Source organism: Zonotrichia albicollis, chromosome 33, assembly GCF_047830755.1.
Source record: "Zonotrichia albicollis isolate bZonAlb1 chromosome 33, bZonAlb1.hap1, whole genome shotgun sequence".
Classification (NCBI taxonomy): domain Eukaryota; kingdom Metazoa; phylum Chordata; class Aves; order Passeriformes; family Passerellidae; genus Zonotrichia; species Zonotrichia albicollis.
The window spans coordinates 1791638-1807897 of NC_133851.1; the positions used below are offsets into that span (position 1 = coordinate 1791638).

Sequence of the window (16260 nt, forward strand, 5' to 3'; positions counted from 1 at the left end):
CTCCTGCTCCTCATTGAGGGGGGGTTTTGGGGTGGGGGCTGCATGCTGGGACCCCCAGGTGGGGTGGGGGCACCAAGGGAAGGGATTTGGGGGGGGGGAGGTGGTTTGTTAATAAAAACATTTATTTTGCATTTTTTTGTTGTTGTTTGTACAGAAGTGCCCGAGAGCTGCGAGGAGCCGGGGTGGGTGGGTTTCAGGGTGGGTTTCAGGGTGGGTTCCAGGGTGGGTGGGGGGCGTGGGGAGGGGTCCCAGCTCTGGCTCCCGGGGGCTTCAGGCAAGGTTGGGGGGCACTGGGGGGGTCACACAAACACGGGGGGGGCACGGCCAGGGGAGGATGAGGAGTGTATCGAGTCCCTGCGGGGGGGCCCGGACACGGGGCTGGACTGAACCCCTCTCGGGGGGCTGCAGGGGGGGCAGGAGGGTGGGACCCCCTCCCCAAAACCCTGCCAGGACCCCCCCACCCAGCCCAGCAATGCGGGAACCCAGGGGGGGCTCCCAATGTGTGGGGGAGGCTGGGGGGGCTCCCAGTGTGCGCAGTGAGAGCTGCTGGGGTGGGCGGGGGGCTCTGCAGACCCCCCCCCCCCAAGCAGCGGGGCGGGGTGTGGGGGGACCCCAGGGTGGGCTGGGGGTCCCGAGGGGGGTTCAGTGGCGGGGGTGGCCGGGCCGGGCCCGGCAGTGCTGCGTTCTTCCCTGGGGGAGCCCCGTCCCCGTCCCCGTCCCTTCTCAGGCCGATTTGTAGCCCACGAGCTGCATCAGGCCCTGGGTGCTCATGGATTTGGGCCTCTCCAGGGGGAAGCCCAGGGCTCGGCTCCAGATGAGCTGGGACAGAACGCCCAGAGCTCGCGAAACGCCGAACAGAACGGTGTAGTAATTCATCTCCTTCATGCCGTAGTACTGCGGGGACAGGGCGGGGTCAGAGCGGGGTCAGAGGGGACAGACAGACAGACAGAGGGACAGACAGACAGAGGGACAGGCAGACAGACAGAGAGACAGACAGACAGAGGGACAGACAGACAGAGGGACAGGTGGGACAGACAGAGAGACAGGGACAAATGGGCAAGGAGAGGGAAACAGGGAGAGGGAGGAAGGGATGGATGGATGGAGGGATGGATGGATGGATGGATGGATGGATGGATGGATGGATGGATGGGAAGAGGAATGGGCTGGGAGAGGGACAGACAGAGGGACAAACAGGAAGGAGAACAGAGCGGGGTCAGAGCAGGCACAGAGGGGACAGACAGACAGAGGGACAGACACAGGGACAGGTGGGACAGACACATGGACAGACAGGAAGGAGAACAGAGCTCAGGACACAGCAAAAAGAACGGTGTAGTAATTCATCTCCTTCATGCCGTAGTACTGCGGGGACAGGGCGGGGTCAGAGGGGACAGACAGACAGACAGACAGAGGGACAGACACAGGGACAGGTGGGACAGGGACAAATGGGCAAGGAAAGGGAAACAGGGAGAGGGAGGAAGGGATGGAGGGATGGGGAGAGGGATGGACAGGGAGAGGGACAGACAGAGGGACAAACGGGAAGGAGAACAGGGAGAGGGACAGACAGACAGGAAGGAGAACAGAGAGAGGGACACACAGAGCAAAGGACAGACAGGGAGAGGGACAGACAGACATGGACAGACAGGGCAAGGGATAGACAGGGAGAAGGGCAAACAGGAAAGAGAACAGAGGGACACAGGACAGGGAGAGGGACACAGACAGGGAGAGGGACACACAGACAGGGAGAGGGACACATGGACAAGAGGAAGGACACAGAACAGGGAGAGGGATGAGGATGTGCAAAGACCAAGGAAAAGGAGAGACTGACATGAAAAGGGACAGACAGACAGGGAGAGGGACACACAGACAGGAAAGAGAAGAGAGGGACACAGAACGAAGGACAGACAGGGAGAGGGATGGACAGACAGGGAGAGGGATGGACAGACAGGGAAACATGGACAGGAGGAAAGACAGAACAGGGAGAGGGTTTTGGACACAGAAAAGGATGCACAGGCAGAGAAAAGGACAGACTGACAGGAAAAAGGACAGACAGCACAGAAGGACATGTGGACAAGAGGAAGGACAGACAGAACAGGGAGAGAGATGTGGACGTGCAAAGGGATGTGTGGCCAAGGAAAAGGACAGACTGACAGAAAAGGGACAGACAGGGAGAGGGACAGAGAGATGGACACAGACAGGGAGAGGGACACATAGGAGAAAAGACAGAACAGGGAGAGGGATGTGGACGTGCAAAGGGATACATGGACAGACTGACAGGAAAAGGACAGACTGACAGGAGAAGGACAGACTGACAGGAAAAGGACAGACAGCACAGACACAACCAGAGGCACACAGCACCCAGTGCTCACCTGCAGCAGGACCCCGCTGTGGGCATCCACGTTGGGCCAGGGGTTCTTGGCCTTGCCCTGCTCCAGGAGCACGTTGGGCACGATCTTGTAGAGCTGAGCCACCAGCTTGAACAGGGGGTCCTTGGGCAGGTGCTTGAGGGCGAACTCCCGCTGGCAGGTGTAGCGCGGGTCCGTCTTGCGCAGCACCGCGTGCCCGTAGCCTGGCACCACCTGTGGGCATTGGGGTCAGAGCTGCTGCAGGGATGGGGGGCAGAGCTGCTCCTGAGCCCCTGGGATGGGCCCTGGAACAGCCCCTGAGCCATAGAATGGCACCTGAGACCCAGCACAGCCCCCCTGAGCACCTGGGATGGGCCCTGAATTGGCCCCTGAGCTCTGGGATGGGCCTTGGAATGGGCCCTGGAACAGCCCCTGAGCCATAGAATGGCACCTGAGCCCCAGCATGGCCACCCTGAGCACCTGGGGTGGGCCCTGAGCCCCTGGGATGGGACCTGGAACAGACCCTGGGACCCTGAGATGGCTCCTGAGCCCTGGGATGGGCCCTGGAATGGCCCTTGAGCCTCTGGGATGGGCCCTGGAACAGCCCCTGAGCCATAGAATGGCACCTGAGCCTCAGCATGGCCACCCTGAGCCCCTGGGGTGGGCCCTGAACCCCTGGGATGGGCCCTGAAATGACTCCTGAGCCCTGGGATGGGCCCTGGAACAGACCCTGGCACCCTGAAATGGCTCCTGACCCTTGGGATGGGCCCTGGAATGGCTCCTGAGCCCCTGGGGTGGGACCTGGAACAGCCCCTGAGCCATAGAATGGCACCTGAGCCCCAGCACAGCCACCCTGAGCCCCTGGGGTGGGCCCTGAGCCCCTGGGATGGGACCTGGAACTGCCCTTGAGCCCCTGGGGTGGGCCCTGGAACAGACCCTGGGACCCTGAGATGGCTCCTGAGCCCCTGGGATGGCCCTTGAGCCCTGGGATGGGCCCTGGAACAGATCCTGGGACCCTGAGATGGCTCCTGACCCTTGGGATGGGCGCTGGAACAGCCCCTGGGACCCTGAAATGGCCCCTGAGCTCTGGGATGGGCCTTGGAATAGGACCTGGAACAGCCCCTGAGCCATAGAATGGCACCTGAGCCCCAGCACAGCCACCCTGAGCCCTGGGGTGGGACCTGGAACAGACCCTGGGACCCTGGAATGGCCCCTGAGCCCTGGGATGGGCCCTGGAATGGTCCCTGAGCCCCAGCACAGCCACCCTGAGCCCTGGGGTGGGCCCTGGAATGGCCCTTGAGCCCTGGGATGGGCCCTGGGACAGACCCTGGGACTCTGGAATAGGACCTGGAACAGGCCCTGAGCCCTGGAATGGCACCTGAGCCCCAGCACAGCCACCCTGAGCTCTGGGATGGGCCCTGGGATGGGCTCTGAACCCTGGAATGGGACCTGGAACGGCTCCTGAACCCTGGAACGGCCCTTGAGCCCTGGGATGGGCCCTGGGATGGGCCTGAAACAGGCCCTGAGCCCTGGGATGGGCCCAGAGCTCTGGAACAGCCCCTGAACCCCTGGAACAACAGCCCTGAGCCCCAGCAGGGCCCCCCTGAGCCTTGGAGCAGGTTCTGGAATGGGACCTGAGCCCCTGGAATGGGACCTGAGCCCCTGGAACAGAACCTGAGCCCCAGCACAGCCCCTCTGAGCTCTGGAACAGCCCCTGAGCCCTGGGATGGGCCCTGAAATGGGACCTGGAACAGCCCCTGAGCCCCCCCCTGAGCCTCAGGATGGTCCCTGAGCCCCCCTGAGCCCCAGCACAGCCCCCCTGAGCCCTGGAACAGGTTCTGGAATGGCTCCTGAGCCCCTGGAATGGGAACTGAGCCCCTGGGACGGGACCTGAGCCCCCCCTGAGCCCCAGGATGGTCCCTGAGCCCCCCTGAGCCCCAGGATGGTCCCTGAGCCCCCCTGAGCCCCAAGACGGTCCCTGACCCCCAGGATGGCCCCTGAGCCCCCCTGAGCCCCAGCAGGGCCCCTCTGACCCCCAGGATGGCCCCTGAGCCCCAGGATGGTCCCTGAGCCCCCCCTGAGCCCCAGGATGGTCCCTGAGCCCCCCTGAGCCCCAGGATGGTCCCTGAGCCCCAGAATGGTCCCTGAGCCCTCCTGACCCCCAGGATGGTCCCTGAGCCCTCCCTGAGCCCCAGGATGGTCCCTGAGCCCCAGCAGGGCCCCCCTGACCCCCAGGATGGTCCCTGAGCCCTCCCTGAGCCCCAGGATGGTCCCTGAGCCCCAGGATGGTCCCTGAGCCCCCCTGAGCCCCAGGATGGTCCCTGAGCCCCCCTGAGCCCCAGGATGGTCCCTGAGCCCCCCTGAGCCCCAGGATGGTCCCTGAGCCCCCCTGAGCCCCAGCAGGCCCCCCAGGCTGACCCTGCCCGAGTTGAGCGTGTTCCAGATGAAATCTCGCAGCTTCTCGTCAGACACGTCCTTGCCCAGCTCCTTCTGCAGGTCCGTGAGCCACAGCAGCACCTCCTGTGGGCACGGAGGGAGTGAGGGAACGGGGACAGACGGACAGGGGGACACAGGGACAGGGGGATGGGGACAGACGGACAGGGGACACAGGGACAGGGGGATGGAGGGAGTGAGGGAATGGGGACAGACGGACAGGGGGACACAGGGACAGGGGAATGGGGACAGACGGACAGGGGGACACAGGGACAGGGGGATGGAGGGAGTGAGGGAATGGGGACAGACGGACAGGGGGACACAGGGACAGGGGCATGGAGGGAGTGAGGGAATGGGGACACACGGACAGGGGGACACAGGGACAGGGGCATGGGGACAGACGGACAGGGGGACACAGGGACAGGGGGATGGGGACAGACGGACAGGGGGACACAGGGAATGGGGGATGGAGGGAGTGAGGGAATGGGGACAGACGGACAGGGGGACACAGGGACGGGAATGGGGACAGACGGACAGGGGGACACAGGGACAGGGGCATGGGGACAGACGGACAGGGGGACACAGGGACAGGGGGATGGAGGGGGTGAGGGCAGGGACAGATGGACCCAGGCACAGAGAGACAGACGGACAGAGGGAAAGGAGGGAGTGAGGGCAGGGAATGGGGGGGAGAGGGACAGATGGACAGGGGGACACAGGGACAGACAGACAAGGAGACAGAGGGATGTGGGGATGGGGACACAGAGAGGGACAGAGGGACAGGAGGACACGGGGACAGAGGGACATGGACACATGGACAGAGAGAGGGACAGAGGGACACAGGGATGGGAGAGGGACATGGACAGGGAAAGTGACATGGACAAGAGTGACAGAGTGACAGGGAGAGGGACAGACAGACAGGGAGAGGAGGGACACACGGACAGGGACACACGGACAGGGAGAGGAGGGACACACGGACAGGGACACACAGACAGGGAGAGGAGGGACACACGGACAGGAAGGACACACAGCCAGGGAGCAGGGACACACGGACAGGGAGAGAACGGACATGCGGACAGGGAGAAGGACACACAGACAGGGACACATAGACAGGAAGGACACACGGACAGGGAGCAGGGACACACGGACAGGAAGGACACACGGACAGGGAAGCAGGGACACACGGACAGGGAGGACACTCGGACAGGGAGCAGGGACACACGGACAGGGACACACGGACAGGAAGGACACACGGACAGGGAAGCAGGGACACACGGACAGGGAGCAGGGACACACAGACAGGGAGGACACTCGGACAGGGAAGCAGGGACACACGGACAGGGAGCAGGGACTCACGGACAGGGAACAGGGACACACGGACAGGGAGCAGGGACACACGGACAGGGAGGACACTCGGACAGGGAGCAGGGACACACGGACAGGGACACACGGACAGGAAGGACACACGGACAGGGAAGCAGGGACTCACGGACAGGGAACAGGGACACACGGACAGGGAGCAGGGACACACGGACAGGGAGCAGGGACACACGGACAGGAAGGACACACGGACAGGGAGCAGGGACACACGGACAGAGGGCAGGGACACACGGACAGGAAGGACACACGGACACGGAGCAGGCCCCACCTGGTTGGCCAGCCCGTGCAGGGGCCCGGCCAGGCCGTTCATGGCGGCGGCGAAGGCCAGGTAGGGGTCGGACAGGGCGCTGCCCACCAGGTGGCTCGTGTGGGCACTGACGTTCCCGCCCTCGTGGTCACTGCGGGGGAGAGCCCGTGAGCACCCCGGAGCCACCAACAGCCCGATCCCGACCCCAAAACAGCTCCATCTGACCCCAAAAACAGCTCCATCTGACCCCAAAAACAGCTCAATCCTCAATCTGACCCCAAAACAGCTCCATCTGACCCCAAAACAGCTCAATCTGACCCCAAAACAGCTCCATCTGACCCCAAAAACAGCCCGATCCCGACCCCAAAACAGCTCCATCTGACCCCAAAACAGCTCCATCTGACCCCAAAACAGCCCGATCCCGACCCCAAAACAGCTCCATCTGACCCCAAAAACAGCTCCATCTGACCCCAAAAACAGCTCAGTCCTGGCCCCACAGACAGCTCAGTCCTGACCCCAAAAACAGCTCCATCTGACCCCAAAAACAGCTCCATCTGACCCCAAAAACAGCTCCATCTGACCCCAAAAACAGCCCGATCCTGGCCCCAAAACAGCTCCATCTGACCCCAAAAACAGCCCGATCCTGGCCCCAAAACAGCTCCATCTGACCCCAAAAACAGCCCGATCCTGGCCCCAAAACAGCTCCATCTGACCCCAAAAACAGCCCGATCCTGGCCCCAAAACAGCTCCATCTGACCCCAAAAACAGCTCCATCTGACCCCAAAACAGCTCCATCTGACCCCAAAACAGCTCCATCTGACCCAAAAACAGCTCAGTCCTGACCCCACAGACAGCTCCATCTGACCCCAAAAACAGCCTGATCCTGGCCCCAAAACAGCTCCATCTGACCCCAAAACAGCTCCATCTGACCCCAAAAACAGTTCAATCTGACCCCAAAACAGCCCGATCCTGGCCCCACAAACAGCTCAGTCCTGACCCCACAAACAGCTCAGTCCTGGCCCCAAAACAGCCCGATCCCGACCCCAAAACAGCTCCATCTGACCCCAAAACAGCTCAGTCTGACCCCAAAACAGCTCAATCTGACCCCAAAAACAGCTCAGTCCTCGCCCCACAAACAGCTCCCACGGGGTTTTGGGGGGTGGGGGGCATGGTGCTGCCAGCCTGGTTCAACCCCAGCCCTGCCTGCTCCTGGTGACACCAACAGAGCCCCCTCCCCTATAGGGCACAGCCCCTACAGAGCCCTATAGAGGCCCAGAGCCCCCACAAAGCCCCCTCCCCTATAGGGCAGAGGGCACAGCCCCTACAGAGCCCCATAGAGCCCCCTCCTCTATAGAGCACAGCCCCTACAGAGCCCCCTCCCCTGGTGACACCCCAGGCCCATCCCCAGCTGCTCCCACCTGTGGATGGTGAGGCAGAACCCCCTCCCCTATAAGGCACAACCCCTACAGAGCCCCCTCCCCTATAGGGACTGGTCCCCTACAGAGCCCCAGAGCCCCTACAGAGACCCCTCCCCTATGGGGCAGAGCCCAGGGCCCAACAGAGCCTCCTCCCCTACAGGGAGGGCCCAGAGCCCCCACAAAGCCCCTTCCCCTGTATGGCAGAGGGCACAGCCCCTACAGAGCCCCCTCCCCTGGTGACACCCCAGGCCCATCCCCAGCCCTGCTCCCACCTGTGGATGGTGAGGCAGAGCCCCCTCCCCTATAAGGCACAACTCCTACAGAGCCCCCTCCCCTATAAGGCACAACTCCTACAGAGCCCCATAGAGCCCCCTCCCCTATAGAGCACAGCCCCTACAAAGCCCCCTCCCCTATAGGGACTGGTCCCCTACAGAGCCCCAGAGCCCCTACAGGGACCCCTCCCCTATAGGGCAGAGCCCAGAGCCCCCACAAAGCCCCTTCCCCTATATGGCAGAGGGCACAGCCCCTCCAGAGCCCCCTCCCCTGGTGACACCCCAGGCCCATCCCCAGCTGCTCCCACCTGTGGATGGTGAGGCAGAGCCCCCTCCCCTATAAGGCACAACCCCTACAGAGCCCTACAGAGCCCCCTCCCCTATAGAGCACAGCCCCTCCAGAGCCCCCTCCCCTATAGGGACTGGTCCCCTACAGAGCCCCAGAGCCCCTACAGGGACCCCTCCCCTATAGGGCAGAGCCCAGGACCCAACAGAGCCTCCTCCCCTACAGGGAGGGCCCAAAACCCCTACAAAGTCCCTTCCCCTATATGTCAGAGGGCACAGCCCCTACAGAGCCCCCTCCCCTATAGAGCACAACCCCTACAGAGCCCCATGGAGCCCCCTCCCCTATAGAGCACAGCCCCTACAAAGCCCCCTCCCCTATAGGGACTGGTCCCCTACAGAGCCTCAGAGCCCCTACAGGGACCTCTCCCCTATAGGGCAGAGCCCAGAGCCCCCACAAAGCCCCCTTCCCTATAGGGCACAGCCCAGAGCCCCCACAGAGCCCCTTCCCCTGGTGACACCCCAGGCCCGTCCCCAGCCCTGCTCCCACCCATGGATGGTGAGGCAGAGCCCCCTCCCCTATAGAGCACAACCCCTACAGAGCCCCCTCCCCTATAAGGTACAACCCCTACAGAGCCCCATAGAGCCCCCTCCCCTATAGAGCACAACCCCTACAGAGCCCCCTCCCCTATAGGGACTGGTCCCCTACAGAGCCCCAGAGCCCCTACAAGGACCCCTCCCCTATATGGCAGAGCCCAGAACCCCCACAAAGTCCCTTCCCCTATATGTCAGAGGGCACAGCCCCTACAGAGCCCCCTCCCCTATAAGGCACAACCCCTACAGAGCCCCACAGAGCCCCCTCCCCAATAGAGCACAACTCCTAGAGAGCCCCCTCCCCTACAGAGCACAGCCCCTCCAGAGCCCCATGGAGCCCCCTCCCCTATAGAGCACAACCCCTACAGAGCCCCCTCCCCAATAGAGCACAACCCCTACAGAGCCCCCTCCCCTATAGAGCACAACCCCTCCAGAGCCCCCTCCCCTGGTGACACCCCAGGCCCACCCCCAGCCCTGCTCCCACCTGTGGATGGTGAGGTAGAGCCTCATGAGCTCGATGAACTGGGGGTCGGTGTAGCCCAGCATGTTGGTGAAGTTGTGGGACCAGTCCAGGTTGGGGTCGATGGCGCCGATGCCGCTGCCCTCCCGGTAAAGGTTCCGGTAAATCTTGGCGGCCACGCAGGGCAGCTTGGCAATCAGATCCATGGCGTCCTCGTACACAAACTGCCACCAGAGGGGTCAGACTGCGCTCCCCTGACCCCCCAGCACCCAAACCCACCCCAAAATTCAGCAATTCCCCTGTACTCTGTGTGTCGCTTGTCTCAGTTATCTCAGCTCCTTCCCCAGGTGTCGCAGACATCTTTTATGAAAAATCCTTTCTTTAGGATTTTTTTCTCCTGAGAAGCTGAGAGGGCTCAGGAATAAAATGTAAACATTGATCATCGGCTGCTGTGGAATGCAACAGGGGAATCTTTGATTGGTCCATGTTGGTTGTTTCTAATTAATGGCCAATCACAGCCCAGCTGGCTCGGACAGAGCCTGAGCCACAAACCTTTGTTATCATTCTTTGCTATTCTATTCTTCTGATGAAATCCTTTCTTCTATTCTTTAGTGTAGTTTTAATGTAATATATATAACAAAATAATAAATCAAGCCTTCTGAAACATGGAGTCAGATCCTCATCTCTTCCCTCAACCTGAGACCCCTGTGAACACCATCACAGTCTCTGGGGTGAAACACCACACACCCAGCCAGCCAAAATTGTGTTTGGGGTGAAACACCACAGATCCAGATGGCCAAAGGTGTCTCTGGGGTGAAACCACCACAGCTGCTGCCCTTTGGTCAAGCAGCAAGGGCCGGACAACCCAGGCACGTCCCATCCGGCTATATTGGTATTTAATTCCAATATATTGGTATTTAATTCCAATATTTTGGCGCCCAACGTGGGGCAGCTCCATCCTGGGGACGGATCAGTCAGGGAGGTGAAACCACCACATCTGCCACCTTTGGTCAAGCAGCAAGAGCCAGAGGAGCCCAGGCACATCCCATCCGGCTATATGGGTATTTAATTCCAATATAACATTTAATTCCAACCCTTTACCTCCCAGTACTTGGCCCGGTGGATGCCCTCGGCGTAGGCGCGCGCGAACTTGCTCTCGCTGTTGAGGGCGGTGACGGCGGCGCTCAGCTGGGACATGGGGTGCAGGTTGGTGGGGAAGTTGTCCAGCATGGTCACCACGTGCGAGGGCAGAGCTGCGCGCTTGGCCCACTCCCGGGACAGCCAGGTCACCTACGGGGACGGGACGGGGGCTGAGATGTGGGGCTGGGGGCTGCCAGAGCCCCCCTTGGCCGTTTTCCAGCCCCTTCCTGGGTCTGGGGGCTGCCAGAGCCCCCCAGATGTTTGCCAGCCCCCCTTCAGATGTTTGCCAGCCCCTCCTGGGTCTGGGGGCTCTGAGACCCTCCTCAGGCATTTGGCAGCTCCCCCTCAGGTGTTTCCCAGCCTTCTCCTGGGTCTGGGGGCTCTCAGACCCACCCTTCAGGTGTTTCCAGCCTTCTCCTGGGTCTGGGGGCTCTTAGATCCCCCCTCAGCCGTTTCCCAGTCCCCTTGTGGGTCTGGGGTCTCTCAGACCCTTCCTCAGCCATTTCCCAGTCCCCTTCCAGAGTCTGGGGTCTCTCAGATCCCTCTCAGCCGTTTCCCAGCTCCTTCCTGGGTCTGGGGGCTGCCAGAGCCCCCTAGATGTTTGCCAGTTCCCCTTCAGATGTTTGCCAGCCCCTCCTGGGTCTGGGGGCTCTCAGACCCCCCTCAGGTGTTTCCAAGCCCCCCCTCAGCCATTTGCCAGCCCCTTCCTGGGTCTGGGGGCTGTCAGACTCCCCTGAGCTGTTTGCCAGCCCCCCCTTAGGTGTTTGCCAGATCCTCTTGGGTCTGGGGGCTCTCAGACCCCCCTCAGGCATTTGGCAGCTCCCCCTCAGGTGTTTCGCAGCCCCCTCCTGGGTCTGGGGGGCTCTCAGACCCTCCCCTCAGCCATTTCCCAGCCCCCTCTCGGGTCTGGGGGCTCTCAGACCCCTCCTCAGCCATTTCCCAGCCCCCTCTCGGGTCTGGGGGCTCTCAGACCCCCCCTCAGCCATGTCCCAGCCCCCTCCTGGGTCTGGGGTCTCTCAGACCCCCTCTCAGCCATTTCCCAGTCCCCTCTTGGGTCTGGGGGCTCTCAGACTCCCCTCAGGTGTTTCCAACCCCCCCCTCAGCCATTTGCCAGCGCCTTCCTGGGTCTGGGGTCTCTCAGAGCCCTCCCCAGCCCTTTCCCAGCCCCCTCTCGGGTCTGGGGTCTCTCAGAGCCCTCCCCAGCCCCCTCCCCAGCAGTACCTGCTCCTGGGTTGGGATTTCTCCGGTCACCAGCAGCCAGAAGAGCCCCTCGGGCAGCGGCTCCTCTCCCCCCGCGGCTTTGGGCAGCTTCTTCTGGCACTCGGGAATGCTGTAGCCGCGGAAACGGATCCCCTGCGGGCAGGGAGGGTCAGGGGGGGCCGGCATGGGGTGGGGAGGGGGTGGGAGGGGTGGGGACTGGGTGGGAATGGAATGGGAATGAGGGGGATGGGGTGGAAGGGGTGGGGACAGAGTGGGATGGGCTGGGAATGAGTTTGGGACAGGCTGGGATGAGGTGGGAAGGGCTGGGAACTGACTGGGACAGAGTGGGATAGGGTGAGAATGGAGTAGGGACAGGGTGGGATTGGCTGGGATGGGAATGGGTTGGGATGGGGTGGGAATGGGTGGGATGGGCTGGAAACAGGATAGGGACAGAGTAGGAATGGGTGGGACAGGGTGGGATGGGAATGGGTTGGGATGGGCAGGGAGAGAGACTAGGACAGGGTGGGAATGGCTGGGATGGGAATGGGTTGGGATGGGGTGGGAATGGGGTGGGAATGGGTTGGGATGGGCAGGGTATGGGTGAGATAGACTAGGACAGGGTGGGAATGGCTGGGATGGGCTGGGAACAGGATAGGGACAGAGTAGGAATGGGTGGGACAGGGTGGGATGGGCTGGGAATGGTCTGGGACAGGGTGAGAATGGAGTAGGGACAGGGTGGGATGCGATGGGAACGGGGTAGGGAAAGGGTGGGAATGGGTGGGACATGGTGGGAAGGGTTGGGATGAGGTGGGAAGGGGTGGGACCATGTGGGATGGACTGGAAATGGGTGGGATGGACTGGGACAGGGTGGGAATGGGGTGGGGACAGGGTCGGAATGCGGTGAGAATGGCGTGGGATGAGGTGGGATGGGCTGGGGATGGGGTGGGAATGGGGTAGGGACAGGGTGGGAGTGGGTGGGATGAGGTGGGAAGGGCTGGGAATGGGCTGGGAACGTGTGGGACAGGCTGGGATGGGATGGGAATGGGGTAGGGACAGGGTGGGAATGGGTGGCATGGGCAGGGAATGGGTTGGGATGGGGTGGGAATGGGCTGGGACAGGGTGGGATGGGCCGGGAATGGGCTGGGATAGGCAGAGACAGGGTGGGAATGGGTGGGATGGGCTGGGATGGGGTGGGAAGAGGGTAGGGACAGGATGGGAATGGGTGGGCTGAGGTAGGATGGGCTGGGAATGGGATGGGCAGGGACAAGGTGGGAGTGGTTGGGAATGGGGTGGGAATGAGCAGGACGGGCTGGGATGGGCTGGGATGGGCTGGACTGGGTGGGAAGGACTGGGAACGGGTGGGATGGGCTGGGATGGGGTGGAATGGGCTGGACTGGGTGGGAAGAACCGGGAATGAGCGGGATGGGCTGGGATGGGGTGGAAACGGGTGGAACAGGGCCCTACCTCATCAGGATCCAGCACCGAGGTCTCGTAGATCAGCCCTTTCATGCCCCTCATGCCGCCGTACACCTGCAAGGGACCGGGAGCTCACAGTGAGGGCTGGTGGCAGTGCCCGGTGTCCCCAATGTCCCCAACGTCCCCGGTGTCCCCACACTCACCATGTCCACGGTGATCTGGCCGATGGCCGTGCTGCCGTGCTGCTGCCTGAAGCTCTTGATCTTGGCCTGCTCCTTGGGGATCATGGTGGCCAAAACATCCTTGAGGTTCTGGGGACAAAGGGACAGCGGTGTGAGAGAGAGGGGCTGAGCACAGCAGAGGGGGGGACAGAACAAGGGGGACAAGGAGAAGGTGTGGGAACAGAGAGGGTGACAGGAGAAGGGGGACAAGGAGAAGGTGACAGGACAAGGGGGACAAGGAGAAGGTGTGGGAACAGGGAGGGTGACAGGAGAAGGGGGACAAGGAGAAGGTGTGGCAATGGAGAGGGGGGACAGAAGATGTGGGGCAGCAGAGGGAGTGACATGAGAGGAGAGGGGACTCCCCTTGGAGGGGTGATGGGAAAGAGGGTGACAAAAGAGATGGGGGTGACAGGAGAGGTGACACCCCTTGGAGAGGGGTGAGAAAAGAGGTGGGTACAGGAAAGGGGGTGACGGGAGAAGAGGCAACAGAACAGGGGGCTCCCCTTGGGGAGAGGGGACAGGAGATGGGAGAGGGTCCCCCCCTTGAAGAGGAGTGAGTGGAGAGGGGGACACCGGAAAGAAATTATAGGAAAGGGGTGACAGGAGACGGAAGAGGATCCCCCTCTAAGAAAGGTGACAGGAAAGGGAACTCCCATTGGAGAAGAGCAACAGGAGGGGGATTAAGGCAGAGGAGGTGACAAGAAAGAGGATGACAAATGGCCTCCCCTTGGAGAGGGCTCTCAGGAGAGGCAGCCACAGGGCAGAGGAGTTACGGGAACAGTGACAGGGTGGGGGTCACAGCAGAGAACCCCCCTTACCGTGGTGGCGCTGGCGTGGCGAGCGGCCAAGAGGACACACGGTGCATTCTGTGGGACAAGGGACACAGAGACCCCCCTGTCACCAGGGCACAGCCATTTTGGGGAGGGGGTGCAGCCACATGAGCCCCCTCCAGGTGAGACCCCGGTTCCCAAGGACGCCGGAGCCTCGCCCACGCGGGCGGGGATCAAAGCCGGGATCAAAGCCGGGATCAGCCGGGGCGGCCCCGCGCTGCCCCCGGGAGCCGCCGCTGGCACGGGCACCGCGGGTTCTCCTTGCTGGAGCCGCGCCCGGCCAGGAACGGCCGCGGTTTTCCTGAGCCGGGGAATCCGAACTTTGTTCCTCGCCCACGCGTGGGAACCGGGAACCGCGGGGACTCCCCGGGAACACCGCCGGAACACAGCCCGGCCTTGGCAGCGCCCGCTCCGGGGACACACCGGGGAACACCGGGGACACACCGGAGCACACCGGCGATCCCCCGGGGCCCGGAGCTGCGGCAGCGCCTGCGGCAGAGCCAGAACATGACTCGGTTTTTCCGCTGGCTGCCGGGAGAACGCGGGGGGGCCGCGCTGTAGAACCCCCCCAAAGTGTCCCCCCCGGTTCCCCGGGAACCCCCGGTCCGGTTAGGGGGTCCCCGGTATGGCGGGCGTGGCCGTGGCCGGTGGCGAGGCCGTGTCCCCCCCGCAACAGGCGGCACCGGGAAGGGAAAATGCCGGCGGAACAATGGAGGCGGAGGCGGCGGCGAGCCCAAGGTCAAGGCGGCCGCTGTCGCCGCCGTGTCACTCCCGGTGTCACCCCCCCGGTGTCACCCCCGTTTTGGGGGTCCCCAAGGCTCGTCCCGGCTGTCACCGAGGTGCCACCGGCTCAAGGTCACACGTGGTGGCGGTGACACCGGGCACCGGCCGGAGGGGGCACAGCGGGGGCACAGCGGGACCCTCCCGGTGGTTCCCGTTGTGCCCGGGGGTGCGGGGCCTCCGATGGGCTGCGGGATCGGGACGAGGGGAGGAGGAGGAGGAGGAGGATGAGGATGAGGAGGAAGGTCGGGATCACGGTTCAAGCCAGGGGGGCGGCCCCGGTCCGCTCGGTTTAACGGGGAGCAGGGCCAAGTGGGGCATCGGGAATATCCCAAAATATCGCCCGGTCGATAAAGACACCGCAGCGCCCGTTACGAAACGCCGGGGCCGCGGCCAAGGCAAACACACCGGAGGGGCCGGGGCTGCTCCTCCGGCCCGGTACCGGCGCACGGGGGTCCCCTCGCTGTGACCCCGGTGTCCTCTACGGCACCGAGACGCTGGGGAAGGGCGGTGGCGGAGGCGGCGGGGACGGTCCCCGCCTCTACCCCCCCTGCTGCCGGTGCCACCGGGTGCGGGCTCCCGGGGCCGGTGCGGGGCTACCGGGGCCCCCCACGCCCAGCGCTGCACAACGAGAGGAAGCGGCGGGACCGGATCTTCCAGCGGGGCTGCCCCGAGGCTGAGGCATCACCGGAGCTCCCCGGGCGTGGAGCGGGCCCGGTGCCCCCCGAGCCACTCCCGGTGCCCCCGGCTCTGAGAAGCGCCCGGCGCCGGTTCCCACCACGTGCTGCCGCTGCGGCCCCGCGCCCACCCCGGTCCCGATCCCGGTCGTGATGCCGATCGCGGTCACCCGGGTCCCATCCCCCCTCCTCCGCCGCCACCGCGCGGCCCCTTTAAGGCAGCGCCCCCCGCGTCGCCCCTTTAAGAACCGGACCCCCCCGCTCTCCCTTCCCCCCGCGGCGTCGCCCCTTTAAGGCGCGGCGCGGCGAGGCCGGGCCGGGCGCGCTCACCTTGGGGCCGCGGAGGCGCGCGGCCGCCCGGCTGCCGGCGGCGAGGAGCGTCATGGCGGTACCGGGACGGGACAGGCCGGGGCTGAACGGGGCCGGGACCGGGAGCGGGGCCGGGACCGGGTGCGGGGCCGGGGCGGGAGCGGGGCCGAAGCGGCGGCGGCCGGGGGTCCTCAACGTGAGGGCGGGACGGAGCGCGGCGTTGGTTATTAGCATAACCCCGCCCCCTCCCGGGGCAGAGCCG

General features: G+C 63.7%; 1 protein-coding gene across 2 annotated transcripts; it reads right to left on the reverse strand.

The window, feature by feature from the left end:
* Window positions 1-104: 104 nt before the first annotated feature.
* On the reverse strand, window positions 105-16223 carry CS (citrate synthase). 2 transcript variants are annotated; one of them, XM_074530849.1, is made up of 11 exons: window positions 16020-16223; window positions 14221-14268; window positions 13385-13492; window positions 13230-13295; window positions 11787-11918; window positions 10527-10715; window positions 9450-9649; window positions 6421-6550; window positions 4761-4862; window positions 2367-2576; window positions 105-894 (listed from the first exon to the last, which is right to left on the reverse strand). In XM_074530849.1, the coding sequence occupies exons 1-11, from the start codon at window positions 16071-16073 to the stop codon at window positions 724-726; spliced, it is 1410 nt and encodes a 469-aa protein (XP_074386950.1). In that variant the 5' UTR covers window positions 16074-16223; the 3' UTR covers window positions 105-723. The 2 variants fall into 2 exon arrangements, with proteins under 2 accessions (XP_074386950.1, XP_074386951.1); XM_074530850.1 differs by lacking the exon at window positions 105-894 and adding an exon at window positions 1229-1359.
* Between the last annotated feature and the right edge of the window lie 37 nt (window positions 16224-16260).